At 45.7% G+C, this 14,702-nt stretch overlaps 1 protein-coding gene across 3 annotated transcripts in view; it reads right to left on the bottom strand.

Annotated features, from left to right (window-relative positions):
• tns3.2 (tensin 3, tandem duplicate 2) overlaps positions 1 to 14,702 on the bottom strand; it is a 93,481-nt gene that overhangs the window by 6,082 nt on the left and 72,697 nt on the right. For all 3 annotated transcript variants that reach the window (XM_045687764.1, XM_045687763.1, XM_045687765.1), the window contains 4 exons: positions 4,966 to 5,125; positions 4,190 to 4,722; positions 812 to 898; positions 455 to 586 (listed from right to left, as the gene is read on the bottom strand). In XM_045687764.1, the coding sequence (XP_045543720.1) occupies positions 455 to 586; positions 812 to 898; positions 4,190 to 4,722; positions 4,966 to 5,125 (912 nt within the window). The remainder of the gene's footprint in view (positions 1 to 454; positions 587 to 811; positions 899 to 4,189; positions 4,723 to 4,965; positions 5,126 to 14,702) is intronic.

A 14,702-nucleotide genomic window follows, 5' to 3' on the forward strand; every position in this document is an offset into this window, starting at 1 on the left:
TAGAGAACTGATACTGTCTGCTTGGTTTGGGGGGTTCGTGCGTGGCTTTTTACCATTTATTTGGATTCCTAGCATTTTAATCATTGTTAAGAAGAGGTTTGGTACAAATCGGATGATGGGTATTGTTATATCAATTGAATATTATATGAATCCTATAAATTGAAATGGCCAATTTGGGTTCAATAAATTAGCTTAATTTCTCAGAGTTCAAATTGTCTTCCAACAAAATAATGTTGTCTACAGAAACCAATTCAGAACAATCTGAGATGGTGGGTGTCATGGCTTGCTGAAATAAATCTAATGAGACCATGTTAGAACTGATGGACCTCTCTGAGGCTGTGTCCCAAATGGCACCCTATTCCCATAGGGCTCTGGTCAAAAGTAGCGTACTGTATACTTAATAGAGAATAGCGGGCCATTTGGGATCCACAGAAATGTAGCCTACGACACCAACCTTTCTTGCTCTGTGTCAGGACAGAGGGAGGGGGTGTGGCCACCTTCATAGCCAATCCGTAGGCTCCGCGGAACGAGTGACTGTCCCTGACGACAAAAGATCCAGGTTCACTGTCCTTCAGTATAGTGATAGCTACAGAGCGCCACAGGGGACAAAACACATGTCTTACACAGAAAGTCACAACACCCCTGTGTCATTCAGGGCTACGTCCCTATATAGTGCACTACTTTGACCAGGGGCCATAGTAGTTGTGCGCTATATAGGAAAAAGGGTGTCAACACACACACACACACACACACACACTCACTAACACACAGTTCTTGCAGCACACGTGTAATATTAAGAGACAATATTTACCTTGATCTCTGGAGATGTCAGGCTTGTACCAGAATTTGGATGTGTCCTGAACAAACTTCACAGTGTGCTGCTTACTGGCAAACAGGTCTGCAACACAACGCACAGGCAAAGACAACCACTGAGTCTGACTCTCCCATTCTAGAGTTTAGAGCACGATGGTACAGTAGATACACATATTTACAGTGAACACTGTGTGTGACAGTATGACTGTGTGTGAAATCAGGCATGCTATTGTCTTTGTATGTACTGTATATATGGAGTTAACATACAGTACCAGTCAAGAGTTTGGACACACCTACTCATTCCAGGGTTTTTCTTTATTTTTACTGTTTTCTACATTGCAGAATAATAGTGAAGACATCCAAACTATGAAATAACACATATGAAATCATGTAGTAACCAAAAAAGGGTTGAATAAAAAGGGTTAAATAAATCTAAATATACTGCTCAAAAAAATAAAGGGAACACTTAAACAACACATCCTAGATCTGAATGAAAGAAATAATCTTATTAAATACTTTTTTCTTTACATAGTTGAATGTGCTGACAACAAAATCACACAAATAATAATCAATGGAAATCCAATTTATCAACCCATGGAGGTCTGGATTTGGAGTCACACTCAAAATTAAAGTGGAAAACCACACTACAGGCTGATCCAACTTTGATGTAATGTCCTTAAAACAAGTCAAAATGAGGCTCAGTAGTGTGTGTGGCCTCCACGTGCCTGTATGACCTCCCTACAACGCCTGGGCATGCTCCTGATGAGGTGGCGGATGGTCTCCTGAGGGATCTCCTCCCAGACCTGGACTAAAGCATCCGCCAACTCCTGGACAGTCTGTGGTGCAACGTGGCGTTGGTGGATGGAGCGAGACATGATGTCCAAGATGTGCTCAATTGGATTCAGGTCTGGGGAACGGGCGGGCCAGTCCATAGCATCAATGCCTTCCTCTTGCAAGAACTGCTGACACACTCCAGCCACATGAGGTCTAGCATTGTCTTGCATTAGGAGGAACCCAGGGTCAACCGCACCAGCATATGGTCTCACAAGGGGTCTGAGGATTTCATCTCGGTACCTAATGGCAGTCAGGCTACCTCTGGCGAGCACATGGAGGGCTGTGCGGCCCCCCAAAGAAATGCCACCCCACACCATGACTGACCCAACCTCAAACCGGTCATGCTGGAGGATGTTGCAGGCAGCAGAACGTTCTCCACGGCGTCTCTAGACTCGTCTGTCACATGCTCAGTGTGAAGCTGCTTTCATCTGTGAAGAGCACAGGGCGCCAGTGGCGAATTTGCCAATCTTGGTGTTCTCTGGCAAATGCCAAACGTCCTGCACGGTGTTGGGCTGTAAGCACAACCCCCACCTGTGGACGTCGGGCCCTCATACCACCCACATGGAGTCTGTTTCTGACCGTTTGAGCAGACACATGCACATTTGTGGCCTGCTGGAGGTCATTTTGCAGGGCTCTGGCAGTGCTCCTCCTGCTCCTCCTTGCACAAAGGCGGACGTAGCGGTCCTGCTGCTGGGTTGTTGCCCTCCTACGACCTCCTCCACGTCTCCTGATGTAATGGCCTGTCTCCTGGTAGCGCCTCCATGCTCTGGACACTACGCTGACAGACACAGCAAACCTTCTTGCCACAGCTCGCATTGATGTGCCATCCTGGATGAGCTGCACTACCTGAGCCACTTGTGTGGGTTGTAGACTCCGTCTCATGCTACCACTAGAGTGAAAGCAACGCCAGCATTCAAAAGTGACCAAAACATCAGCCAGGAAGCATAGGAACTGAGAAGTGGTCTGTGGTCCCCACCTGCAGAACCACTCCTTTATTGGGGGTGTCTTGCTTATTGCCTATAATTTCCACCTGTTGTCTATTCCATTTGCACAACAGCATGTGAAATTTATTGTCAATCAGTGTTGCTTCCTAAGTCGACAGTTTGATTTCACAGAAGTGTGATTGACTTGGAGTTACATTGTGTTGTTTAAGTGTTCCCTTTATTTTTTTGAGCAGTGTATATTTTATATTTGAGATTCTTCAGTAGCCACCCAGTTCCTTGATGACAGCTTTGCACATGGCATTTTCTCAACCAGCTTCATGAGGTAGCCACCTGGAATGCAATTCAATTAACAGGTGTACCTTGTTAAAAGTTAATTTATGGAATTTCTTTCCTAATTAATGTGTTTGAGGCAGTTAGTTGTGTTGTGACAAGGTAGGGGTGGTATACAGAAGATAACCCTATTTGGTAAAAGTCCATATTATGGCAAGAACAGCTCAAATAAGCAAAAAAAAATGACAGTCCATGAAGGTCAGTCAATCCGGAAGATTTCAAGAACTTTGAAAGTTTCTTCAAGTGCAGTCGCAAAAACCATCAAGCGCTATGATGAATCTGGCACTCATGAGGACCGCCACAGGAAAGGAAGACCCAGAGTTACCTATGCTGCAGAGGATAAGTTCATTAGAGTTACCAGCCTCAGATTGCAGCAAAAATAAATGCTTCACAGAGTTCAAGTAACAGACACATCTCAACATCAACTGTTCAGAGGAGACTGTGTGTGAATCAGACCTTCATGGTCAAATTGCTGCAAATAAACCACTATTAAAGGACACCAATAATAAGAAGAGGCTTTCTTGGGCCAAGAAACACGAGCAATGGACATTAGACCAGTGGAAATCTATCCTTTGATCTGATGAGTCCAAATTTGAGATTTTTGGTTCCAACTGTGTCTTTATGAGATGCAGAGTAGGTGAACGGATGATCTCCGCATGTGTGGTTCCCACCTTGAAGCATGGAGGAGGAGGTGTGATGATGGTGTGGGGGGGGGGCTTTGCTAGTGACACTGTCTGTGATTTTTTTAGAATTCAAGGTACACTTAACCAGCATGGCTACCACAGCATTCTGCAACAATACGCCATCCCATCTGATTTGCGCTTAGTGGGACTATCAATTGTTTTTCAACAGGACATTGACCCAAAACACACCTCCAGGCTGTGTAAGGGCTATTTGACCAAGAAGGAGAGTGATGGAAAGCTGCATCAGATGACCTGGACTCCACAATCACCCGACCTCAACCCAATTGAGATGGTTTGTGATGAGATGGACCGCAGAGTGAAGGAAAAGCAGCCAACAAGTGCTCAGCATATGTGGGAACTCCTTCAAAACTGTAGGAAAAGCATTCCTCATGAAACTGGTTGAGAGAATGTCTAAACTTTTGACTGGTACTGTATACATGTCTATACTGTGTATGTTTATAACACAACATGGGGGCCAGCAGAGGGACTGTATGTGTGTGTGTGTGTGTGTGTGTGTGTGTGTGTGTGTGTGTGTGTGTGTGTGTGTGTGTGTGTGTGTGTGTGTGTGTGTGTGTGTGTGTGTACCTGATCCAGGCGAGGGGGCTACACCACCAGCGCTGAGTCCTTTGAGATGGTCAGAGGTCATGAGAGGGTCAGGGGTCATGGCTGAGGGGAAGGGGATGCTGAGACTACTACCACTGTGGGGGCTGGATAACCCACTGAACGAGAGGGACGTCGACCCACCCAAGCCTAGCCCCGGTACCCTCTTCTCAGGCAGCAGGGGTGGTAGTCCCCCCAGTCTGCCCTCTCCAAGCCCCAGGTCCAGACCTAGGTTCAGGCCTAAATCAATGCCCCCCAGCCCCTCCACTGCCTTCAACAGGCTGTGCTCCAGTCCCAGACCTCCATTCCCCAGCAGCAGAGAGGCTAAATCCCCCTGGCTCTGGTACCCCTTGTTCCTCTCATCACGGCTCAGGTCCCCAGACCCCTCCAGGCCCCTCGGGGCCTCCCAGGGAGAGCTGTGGGAATTGGGGAGGCTGAGGGGTGACAGAGAGGGTGAAGGGGACAGGGAAGACAGGGACGTAGGAGTCCTGTCCAGCCACACTGGAGGTGGAGTTTGGCTGAGGAGGAGAGAGGAGGGCAGGGTCAGATACAAACACAGATGTAGCTACAGTTTAGTACACACACACACACACACACACACACACACACACACACACACACACACACACACACACACACACACACACACACACACACGTTAGAGTGTGATTCCAACAAAGAGATAGAGAGTGAGAGAGAGAGAGAGAGAGAGAGAGAGAGAGAGAGAGAGACACCCGTTAGAGTGTGATTGCCAGCAGTACCTGTCTGTGTGTGGGAAGGAGATGCCTGACGATACAGAGCGCATGGATCCGAACATTCTCTGACAGGAGGCGGTAGTGACGGACACTTCAGAGCGGAACTCCTGTCCTTCCGACGACACTGGAGTCTGGTTCATACTACTGTCCAGGAAACTCTGGGAATCTGCCAGGAAAATAACAATATATTCCTTTAAGACTGGCGTGGCTTCCCTTTTAACATTACAGGTAAGTGCATTAACACAGTACAATATGTAACAGGAGGATTTTAGAAAACTTTCCCTTTTCCTACATAATCTGAACAAGTTTGGTTCGAATTCTTCTCGTACTTTAGAATTGTCATTTTCCTACACACTGCTCTTTGTTCCTTCTCTATACTGCAGCCATATGTGTAGAAGGAAAACTAAGGCTACAAACATTAAGATCACTTTATTGGTTAATTACACAAAGTCCAACCAAAATTTGACTACCACTTTTAACACACACACACACACACACACACACACACACACACACACACACACACACACACACACACACACACACACACACACACACACACACACACACACACACACATGTTTTGGAGAGGTGCCACACTGGGCTTCCAGGGAGCTGCTGTTGTGGGGGTTATGTGCCTTGATCAAGGGCAAACAGCAGGCAATGGCATCCAGGACTTGATACCAGCAACCCTCTGGTTGCCGGCTCACTTCCCAACGGATTTTTCCCCTCAGGCCCGGGATTCAAACTGGCAACCCTTTGGCTTCTGGCTCACCTCTCTAACCACTATGCTACCTGCTTCCCCATGTCTGTAGGTCTCCTGCTCATATACTAGTCAAAGTCTTGTCTTTTAAACAATTCATGTCATCCCCCAAACATGAAAACAAGCCAAGAGAGAGAGAGACAGCGAAAGAGAGTAATGGAGAAAAGACCTTCTTGTATCCACTGCAGCCCCACTCTCACCCTCTCATCCTCTTCCATTCTCATTCTGTCTCTCTCTCATTCTGACATTCTCTCTTTCCCACTTTCCCCACCTTATCTCTCTCTCTCTCTCCCTCTCTCTCTTTCCCCTCTCTCTCTTCTCCATTGACTGGAGGCTGAGGAATTTGGATTAAATTAAGTACTAGATTACATAACCACACACACAGACACATGCATGCACACACAGGAAAGCGCGTGCACACACACAGACACACACATCATATTGGCCCTGGTGCAAAGTATTGCACTATATAGGGAATAGGATGACACACGAGATGCAGACTTATACGTTTATGGTGACCTTACCATACATTTTCATTGTAAACTAAAAGCTGGTGCAGATCTGGCCTGGGGAGGTCCGACTGTGTGTGTGTAAGAGAGAGAGAGAGCGCATGTGAGTGCATATGTGGTTCACATGTTATAGGATAACTTTTGCTTAGAAAAAGTGTCTAGCAGAAACTGCCAATACAACCTAATATCACATCCATCCAACCATCTATCTTTCTGTCTGGAGTCTTGTGGAAGGAAACACTGCCACTACCTCACTCTCCAACCAAGCTGCATAGATTTAGGAACAAACTGCAGTAAAAAGGAATTTCAGCAACTGGAGGACAGTGGAAGTTATTTATTGTTAAAAGTAAGATCAACACGTTTCGGCTCTTGGTCCTGTCTGCCTGTTGATCTTATGCTGATCCCTCTAAGGTCGAAAAGGATCAGACACAGGTCTTGAAGTCTAGATGTTAAAGGTCAACAGCCAAAAGGACGTGATGTCGCTATTTGTCTCTAATTACAGCCAATCAAACACCAGCAACCACATTCCATAATGCAGTCACACACACACGGCACACCCCTTGTCTCATCCAATCAGATGCCCTGTTCATAGGGAGTATCCCTATCACAGTTACACAACTGGAGTATGACTGTAAAAAAAAAACTGGTAAACATAAACAACAATACTTCACAGTAGGATGAATCCCTCTAAAACTTTCCCACACTTTCCTGGGATAACTCCAGAAAGATCCCAAAACCCAATCCCCATTTCCTAGACCAGAGGGAGCCTGCTGATCCCTGTTCCCATGAGTATTCCCATCCCCAGTCGGAGCGGTTTGTCCCACCGGCTATGATCTTCCTGTCTGTCCTGGTGTTCCAGTCTCAGCGCTTAACCCTGCTGCTTTTCCCATAATTAGTCGGATACTGACTGGGAACGCCGACCCCACCCAACCCCGTACTCGCACCAACATACACACACCCGACCCTGCTCCTGACCTTAACCTCTCCGAAACCTCTTCATAGAGACCGCTCACAGACCATGGTGTGTGTCACTCCCTAATTAAACAGTCCTAATTAAACAGTCCAAAACGATGACCCTATTTTCTCACACCAGTGGCCCTACCTCTGTATCTAAGCAACACAACATCCATAGCTACAGTTGAAGTGGGAAGTTTACATACACAGGTTGGAGTCATTAAAACTCATTTTTCAACCTCTCCACAAATTTCTTGTTAACAAACTAGTTTTGGCAAGTCGGTTAGTTATGGCAAGTTGGCTACTTTGTGCATGACACAAGTAATTTTTCCAAAAATTGTTTACAGACAGATTACTTCACTTAAAATTCACTGTATCACAATTCCAGTGGGTCAGAAGTGTACATACACTAAGTTGACTGTGCCTTTAAACAGCTTGGAAAATTCCAGAGAATGATGTCATGGCTTTAGAAGCTTCTGATTGGCTAATTGACATAATTTGAGTCAATTGGAGGTGTACCTGTGGATGTACTTCAAGGCCTACCTTCAAACTCAGTGCCTCTTTGCTTGACATCATGGGAAAATCAACACAAATCAGCCAAGACCTCAGAAAAAAAATGTGGACCTCCATAAGTCTAGTTCATCCAAACGCCTGAAGGTACCACATTCATCTGTACAAACAATAGTACTCAAGTATAAACACCATGGGACCACGCAGCCATCATACCGCTCAGGAAGGAGACGCGTTCTGTCTCCTAGAGATGAACGTACTTTGGTGCGGAAAGTGCAAATCAATCCCAGAACAACAGCAAAGGACCTTGTGAAGATGCTGGAGGAAACAGGTACAAAAGTATCTACATCCACAGTAAAACGAGTCATATGTCGACACAACCTGAAAGGCCGCTCAGCAAGGAAGAAGCCACTGCTCCAAAACTGCCATAAAAAAGCCAGACTACGGTTTGCAACTGCACATGGGGACAAAGATCGTATTTTTTGGAGAAATGTCCTCTGATCTGATGAAACAAAAATAGAACTGTTTGGCCATAATGACCAACATTATGTTTGGAGGAAACAGGGGGACGCTTGCAAGCCGAAGAACACCCTCCCAGCCATGAAGCACGGGGGTGGCAGCATCATGTTGTGGGGGTGCTTTGCTGCAGGAGGGACTGGTGCACTTCACAAAATAGATGGCATCATGAGGGAGGAAAATTATGTGGATATATTGAAGCAACATCTCAAGACATCAGTCAGGACGTTAAAGCTTGGTCGCAAATGGGTCTTCCAAATGGACAATGACCCCAAGCATACTTCCAAAGTTGTGGCAAAATGGCTTAAGGACAACAAAGTCAAGGTATTGGAGTGGCCATCACAAAGCCCTAACCTCAATCCCATAGAAAATTTGTGGGCAGAACTGAAAAAGTGTGTGCGAGCAAGGATGCCTACAAACCAGGAGGAATGGGCCAAAATTCACCCAACTTATTGTGGGAAGCTTGTGGAAGGCTACCCAAAACGTTTGACCCAAGTTCAACAATTTAAAGGCCAAATACTAATTGAGTGTATGTAAACTTCTGACCCACTGGGAATGTGATGAAAGAAATAAAAGCTGAAATAAATCATTCTCTCTACTATTATTCTGACATTTCACATTCTTAAAATAAAGTGGTGATCCTAACTGACCGAAAACAGGGAATTTTTACAAGGATTAAATGTCAGGAATTGTGAAAAACTGAGTTTAAATGTATTTGGCTGAGGTGTATGAAAACTTCCCACTTCAACTGTACATACTCCAACAGCAGCGTAATGAAAAACGTCACACAGAGAACTAGACAAGGAATTTAAAAACACACACATAGACCTCTCCTCTTAACTCTCAGGGGTGGTCTTCCAGACCCAGACTAAGCCTGTTTTTTACTAAAAAGCATGTTCAGTGGAGATTCTCCATTGAACGAGTTTGTTAGTCCAGGACTAAGTTTAATCTGTGTATGGGAAACCGTTAGTCTTTTCTCTACTGTTACTGTTTTCCTGTACTCTGTCCCCTGGCTAGCTGTTCCTCTCTCTCTCTCTGCTGTCCGGCCTTGACAGAGTCTGACGCCAGAGGATAAAATCTCCTCAGTTTCAGTCAGGCCAGAACCATGTAGAAGCACTTCCAGATGGCAACGAACCATGGGCATGAGTCACAAACACATTCAGGCAAGCAGACACACACAACTTTCTCTCCCTCTTTCTCTTGCTCTCACTGTCTCCCTCTCAAACATACACTCACACTACGCAGACACGACAGCACAAGCATCCTTCTCTTCTCTGTTCTGAAGAGGATTCACAGACTCCCTTTTGACCACAGGAATGTGCTCTCGTTCACTGTCCTCCATACACACACCACACACTGAGAGGCCCAGTCTGACAGCTGTTCACTGTGATCACAGACCAGCCTGACAGAATGAAGGAATGAGGGAAGGAGAGAAAGAGAGCCAGTGAGTGAGAGAGAGTGAGAGAGAGCGAGAGAGACAGAGACAGAGAGCGAGAGAGAGAGAGAAAGTGAGAGAGTGAGTGAGACAGAGAGAGATAGTATGAGAGAGAGAGAAAGACAGACAGAGAGAGAGAGAGAGAGAGACAGAAAGAGAGAAAGAGACAAAGAGAGAGAGACATAGAGACAGAGAGAGAGCGTGCAAAGAGGGATGATTCAGACATGTGGAGAGGAGACACAGTACTGCAGAGCCTGGATAGCTCCAGTCAGTAGAGAATCAGACTTTTAATCGGAGGGTCCAGTGTTCAAGTCCAAGTTTGGGCGATGCATTTTCCCTCTAGCTACCTCACTACATAGGATCTATAGTCATCAGCCATGGTGGGCTGGTGTACTGCTTCAGCACATTCTGTTACAGTTCTGACACCACCCACACACATTCCTGCACATATAATGCACACATAAACAGACACACACATAAACAGACACACACACACAAAGCTCTCATTATTCTCATCCTACCTGGAAGTTATTCATCAAAACTTAATAGTGCATAATATCCTTTGCCCCCTTCCTCTCAGAGGCTGTCTAGAGCATTCGCCTACACAGAAGAAAAACTAGCAGGCGGGTCCCTTTAAATCAGCTTCCCCTGTCCCCCTGTCTGTTGTGTTTGGCCTGACAGCTATACTCACTGGAGTGGAAGAGACCAGAGAGAGTTATGGGCAGACTGAAGAGTGGAGTGGACAATAACACTAACGCAAACAGGAGGACAGGATGTTGTGATCAGTGACCCATCTCACAGAGTCCTACTGTATTTCCTGTCTGTCTGACTTCTCTAGGGACCGAGAGGGTAGCCAGTTAATAAGGACAACTTCTAACAACCTCTGTGGTTCTTCAGGGACTGATGTAGTAGTATTGGGGATAGAAGGACAATGCTTTTTAGAGCGTTATCACTGAGGTTGTTTGTGAAGGAGCTGCCAGGTCTATCAGTGAAGAATACAAAGGTTATCTTAATAACTTCTTTATGCTGCAGAAAGTCACATACAGACAGACAGGGCATCAGTGGAGTTTTCACGCAGACAGGCAGACGCATAAGTGGAGTTTTCACGCACACAGACAGACACAGGCAGGCAGGTAGACAGACAGGCAGACAGGCAGGTAGAGAGACAGGTAGACAAACAGACAGGCAGGCAGACAGACAGGTAGACAGACAGGTAGACAGGTAGACAGACACAGACAGACAGGCAGGCAGACAGACAGGTAGACAAACAGACAGGCAGACAGACAGACAGACAGACAGACAGACAGACAGACAGACAGACAGACAGACAGACAGACAGACAGACAGACAGACAGACAGACAGACAGAGACAGGCAGGCAGACAGACAGGTAGACAAACAGACAGGCAGGCAAGCAGACAGACAGACAGGTAGACAGACAGATTGACAGGTAGACAGACACAAACATGCAGGCAGACAGACAGGTAGACAAACAGACTCTGTGGCCCTGGTAGATACAGTAGTGATTTCTTGATGTTGGTCAACTAAACCTCTCCCTGAGTACAGGATGAGGTCATGTCCTACCACTGTGGAACAGAGGAACACTTCGTCTCGTTGTTTCCATGATGAAAAATAAAAGATGGCGTGAGGAAAAACAACTAGGGGCACAACCATGACCACTTCAGAATAAAACATAACAACAAAGAGTTTGATCCTTTCTAACAGAGAGGAGAGAGAGGGAAGAGAGAGACTGAGTGAGTGAGCATAGCCTTGCTATCAAGAGATGCCTCCTTAAGCAGACCTTGCTCTCGAGAGAAAACCACAAAATGAGGTGGAAACTGAGCTGCACTTCCTAACCTCCTGCCAATTATACGATCATATCAAAGATGAATATTTCCCATAGACCTATAAAGATTTTAGAATCAAAGCAAATATTGATTAACTCCCATACCTGTTCGGTGAAATACGAACAGGTAGAGAGAGAGAGAGAGAGAGAGAGAACCAGAAAGAGAAAGAGAGAGGGAAAGACGGGGATAGAAGAGAGAGAGAGAGAGAGAGAGAGAGAGGGGAAGATGGGGATAGAAGAGAGAGAGATAGAGAGAGGGGAAGATGGGGATAGAAGAGAGAGAGATAGAGAACCAGAAAGTGAAAGAGAGAGGGGAAGATGGGGATAGGAGAGAGAGAGATAGAGAAAGAGAGAGGGAAAGATGGGGAGAGAGAGAGAGAGAGAGAGAGAGAGAGAGAACCAGAAAGAGAAAGAGAGAGGGGAAGACGGGGATAGAAGAGAGAGAGAGAGAGAGAGAGAGAGAGGGGAAGATGGGGATAGAAGAGAGAGAGATAGAGAGAGGGGAAGATGGGGATAGAAGAGAGAGAGATAGAGAACCAGAAAGTGAAAGAGAGAGGGGAAGATGGGGATAGGAGAGAGAGAGATAGAGAAAGAGTGAGGGAAAGATGGGGGGAGAGAGAGAGAGAGACAACCAGAAAGAGAAAGAGGGGAAGATGGGAATAGAAGAGAGAGAGATAGAGAAAGAGAGAGGGGAAGATGGGGATGGGGAGAGAGAGAAAGGCATATGCTAGACTACCACACAACACAATTCCAGACGTGTGTAAATACCAGAGGTCTCCAGGAAAGAGCGAGAGACAAGTGTGTATTCTACCCAGAGAGGGAAGCGTGCTCTCACAGAACCTCAGGATGGATTGAGATAACACTGAATAAACACAGAGAAGGAATGACGGAAAAATAAAGACTTAAAAAGATAAAGCAGAAGACAGTCAAACTAAAGAAAGCAAAAGACTGAAAAAGAGACAGGCAAAAAGAGACATCCAAAAAGAGACAGGCAAAAAGAGACAGGTAAAAAGAGACATACAAAAAGAGACAGGTAAAAAGAGACATACAAAAAGAGACAGGCAAAAAGAGACATCCAAAAAGAGACAGGCAAAAAGAGACAGGTAAAAAGAGACATACAAAAAGAGACAGGTAAAAAGAGACATCCAAAAACAGACAGGTAAAAAGAGACATCCAAAAAGAGACAGGTAAACAGAGACATCCAAAAAGAGACAGGTAAACAGAGACAGGTAAACAGAGACATCCAAAAAGAGACAGGTAAACAGAGACAGGTAAACAGAGACATCCAAAAAGAGACAGGTAAACAGAGACATCCAAAAAGAGACAGCCAAGAAGTGAGAATTGTCAAGAAAACAAGAGAAAAGTGGAAATCAGAAAGAAAACATGAAGATAGAGAGAATGAAAGAGGGAATAAAAGAGAGTCAGTCTGCTGGCTGCAACAGGAGGGTCTTATTTCACTGCATGCTGGGACCACTGAACAGAGACAATGCAACTGAGACGGGGATGCAGACCATCTAGTGGGTTTAAGCATTAGCACACACACAAAACACACACACACACACACACACACACACACACACACACACACACACACACACACACACACACACACACACACACACACACACACACACACACACACACAGAAAAACTGATAAACACACATTAGTTATGTATCCAGTAACGGTACAGTACCTACCAAGAGAAGTAGTCATGATGAAGAGACTTTCAGAGGACTATCCCACTGTGTCTGTCTGGAGAAAAACAGAACTGTACACTACCACTTCCACAGCTCTCTCTGTCTGTCTGCTAAACAGATCTTCTCTCGCTCTCTCTCGCACTCTCCCTCCCTCCTCTCCTCCCTCTCACTCGCTCCTCTCTCTCCCTCCCTCGCTCCTCTCTCTTCCTCTCTCTCTCTCTAAAACTCTAAACTTGACTTATCTTTTTTCTCCTGAATCGCCTTCCTTTGTCTCCTGTGGCTCAGCTGGTCTTGTCCATGTGGAGCTGAAGACGGTCTGCCTCCCTCCCGGCACAAATGAGAGACTATTTTAAATGAGAGAACTGTCTTTTCTCTCCCCCCACTCTATCACTCTCTCACTGCCCCTTTCTCCCCTCTTACTCTCTCTCTCTTCCCTCTTTCTCTCCTCTCTCTGTCTAGTTGCTCTATCGTAAGGCAGCAGTGTGAGCTCTGTTTAAACTCCTGTGGTTGGCAGCAGCCTGAATGAAGTCATCTAGGATCTGGAACAGAACACAACAGAGACTAACCATGTCCCATTCCTCCACTCCCCATTGGAAAATAGTTCCCTGTTAGCTACAGACTTGTTGTGACACTGCTTGAGTCCGAATTCTCTAGGAGGGAGTGAGGGAGGAGAGGGATAGGCCCCCTCCCCTTCTCTCTCTTCCACTTCTTCTCTCTCACTGACCACTCTGCATTGTCTCCTACAATCTGTTTCCTCCAATCAAAAGGCCTTCCTGAAGGTCAGGGGTCGCTCGAGTCCTTTTAAGGCAGTGGAGGGGGTTGAACTCAGGGTTCTATAGCCTCTCTGTCAGGGCATGTGTCACTACTCCCACCATCTGCTCTCTCTGCTGCTGCCCAAACACACATACACACGCACACACGTGTGCACGCACAAGCATTCACACAAACAGGCATGGAGACATACTGACCGTGTTTCCTGCTATGTCTGACCTCAACACATCATAAATAACATCAGGAAACATTAAATATGATTGTGTTAGAGCTGATCTATTTTTTACTACTGACATATGATACTCGACTTCTCCTATTTTACTTGTTCTATTCTATCATCACAAGCTCTGCTTACTGCTCATCAGTCAGGAGTTACAGTTATGAGGAATGTGTATCTAACATCAAGATCCCTGCTAGTACAGTATGTATCATTTATCTTATTGCAGTACTTCTCATGGTTTACTGTAGTGAGTTAGGCTCTCCTTTCCCATGTCATTCTACAGCAGCACTACTCTAGGTGGTAAATTACCTTTTAATGGCGTCAGACCAAGGCTCTGCATCTGTCCTCCGGCTCCTAGACCTTAGTGCGGCTTTTGACAGCTTCGATCACCACATTGTTTTGGAGAGATTGGAAACCCTAATTGGTCTACACGGACAAGTTCTTGCCTGGTTTAGATCTTATCTGTCAGAAAGATATCAGTTCATCTCCGTGGATGGTTTGTCCTGACAAATCATTTGTAA

This window comes from Salmo salar, chromosome ssa10 (assembly GCF_905237065.1).
Source record: "Salmo salar chromosome ssa10, Ssal_v3.1, whole genome shotgun sequence".
Lineage (NCBI taxonomy): Eukaryota > Metazoa > Chordata > Actinopteri > Salmoniformes > Salmonidae > Salmo > Salmo salar.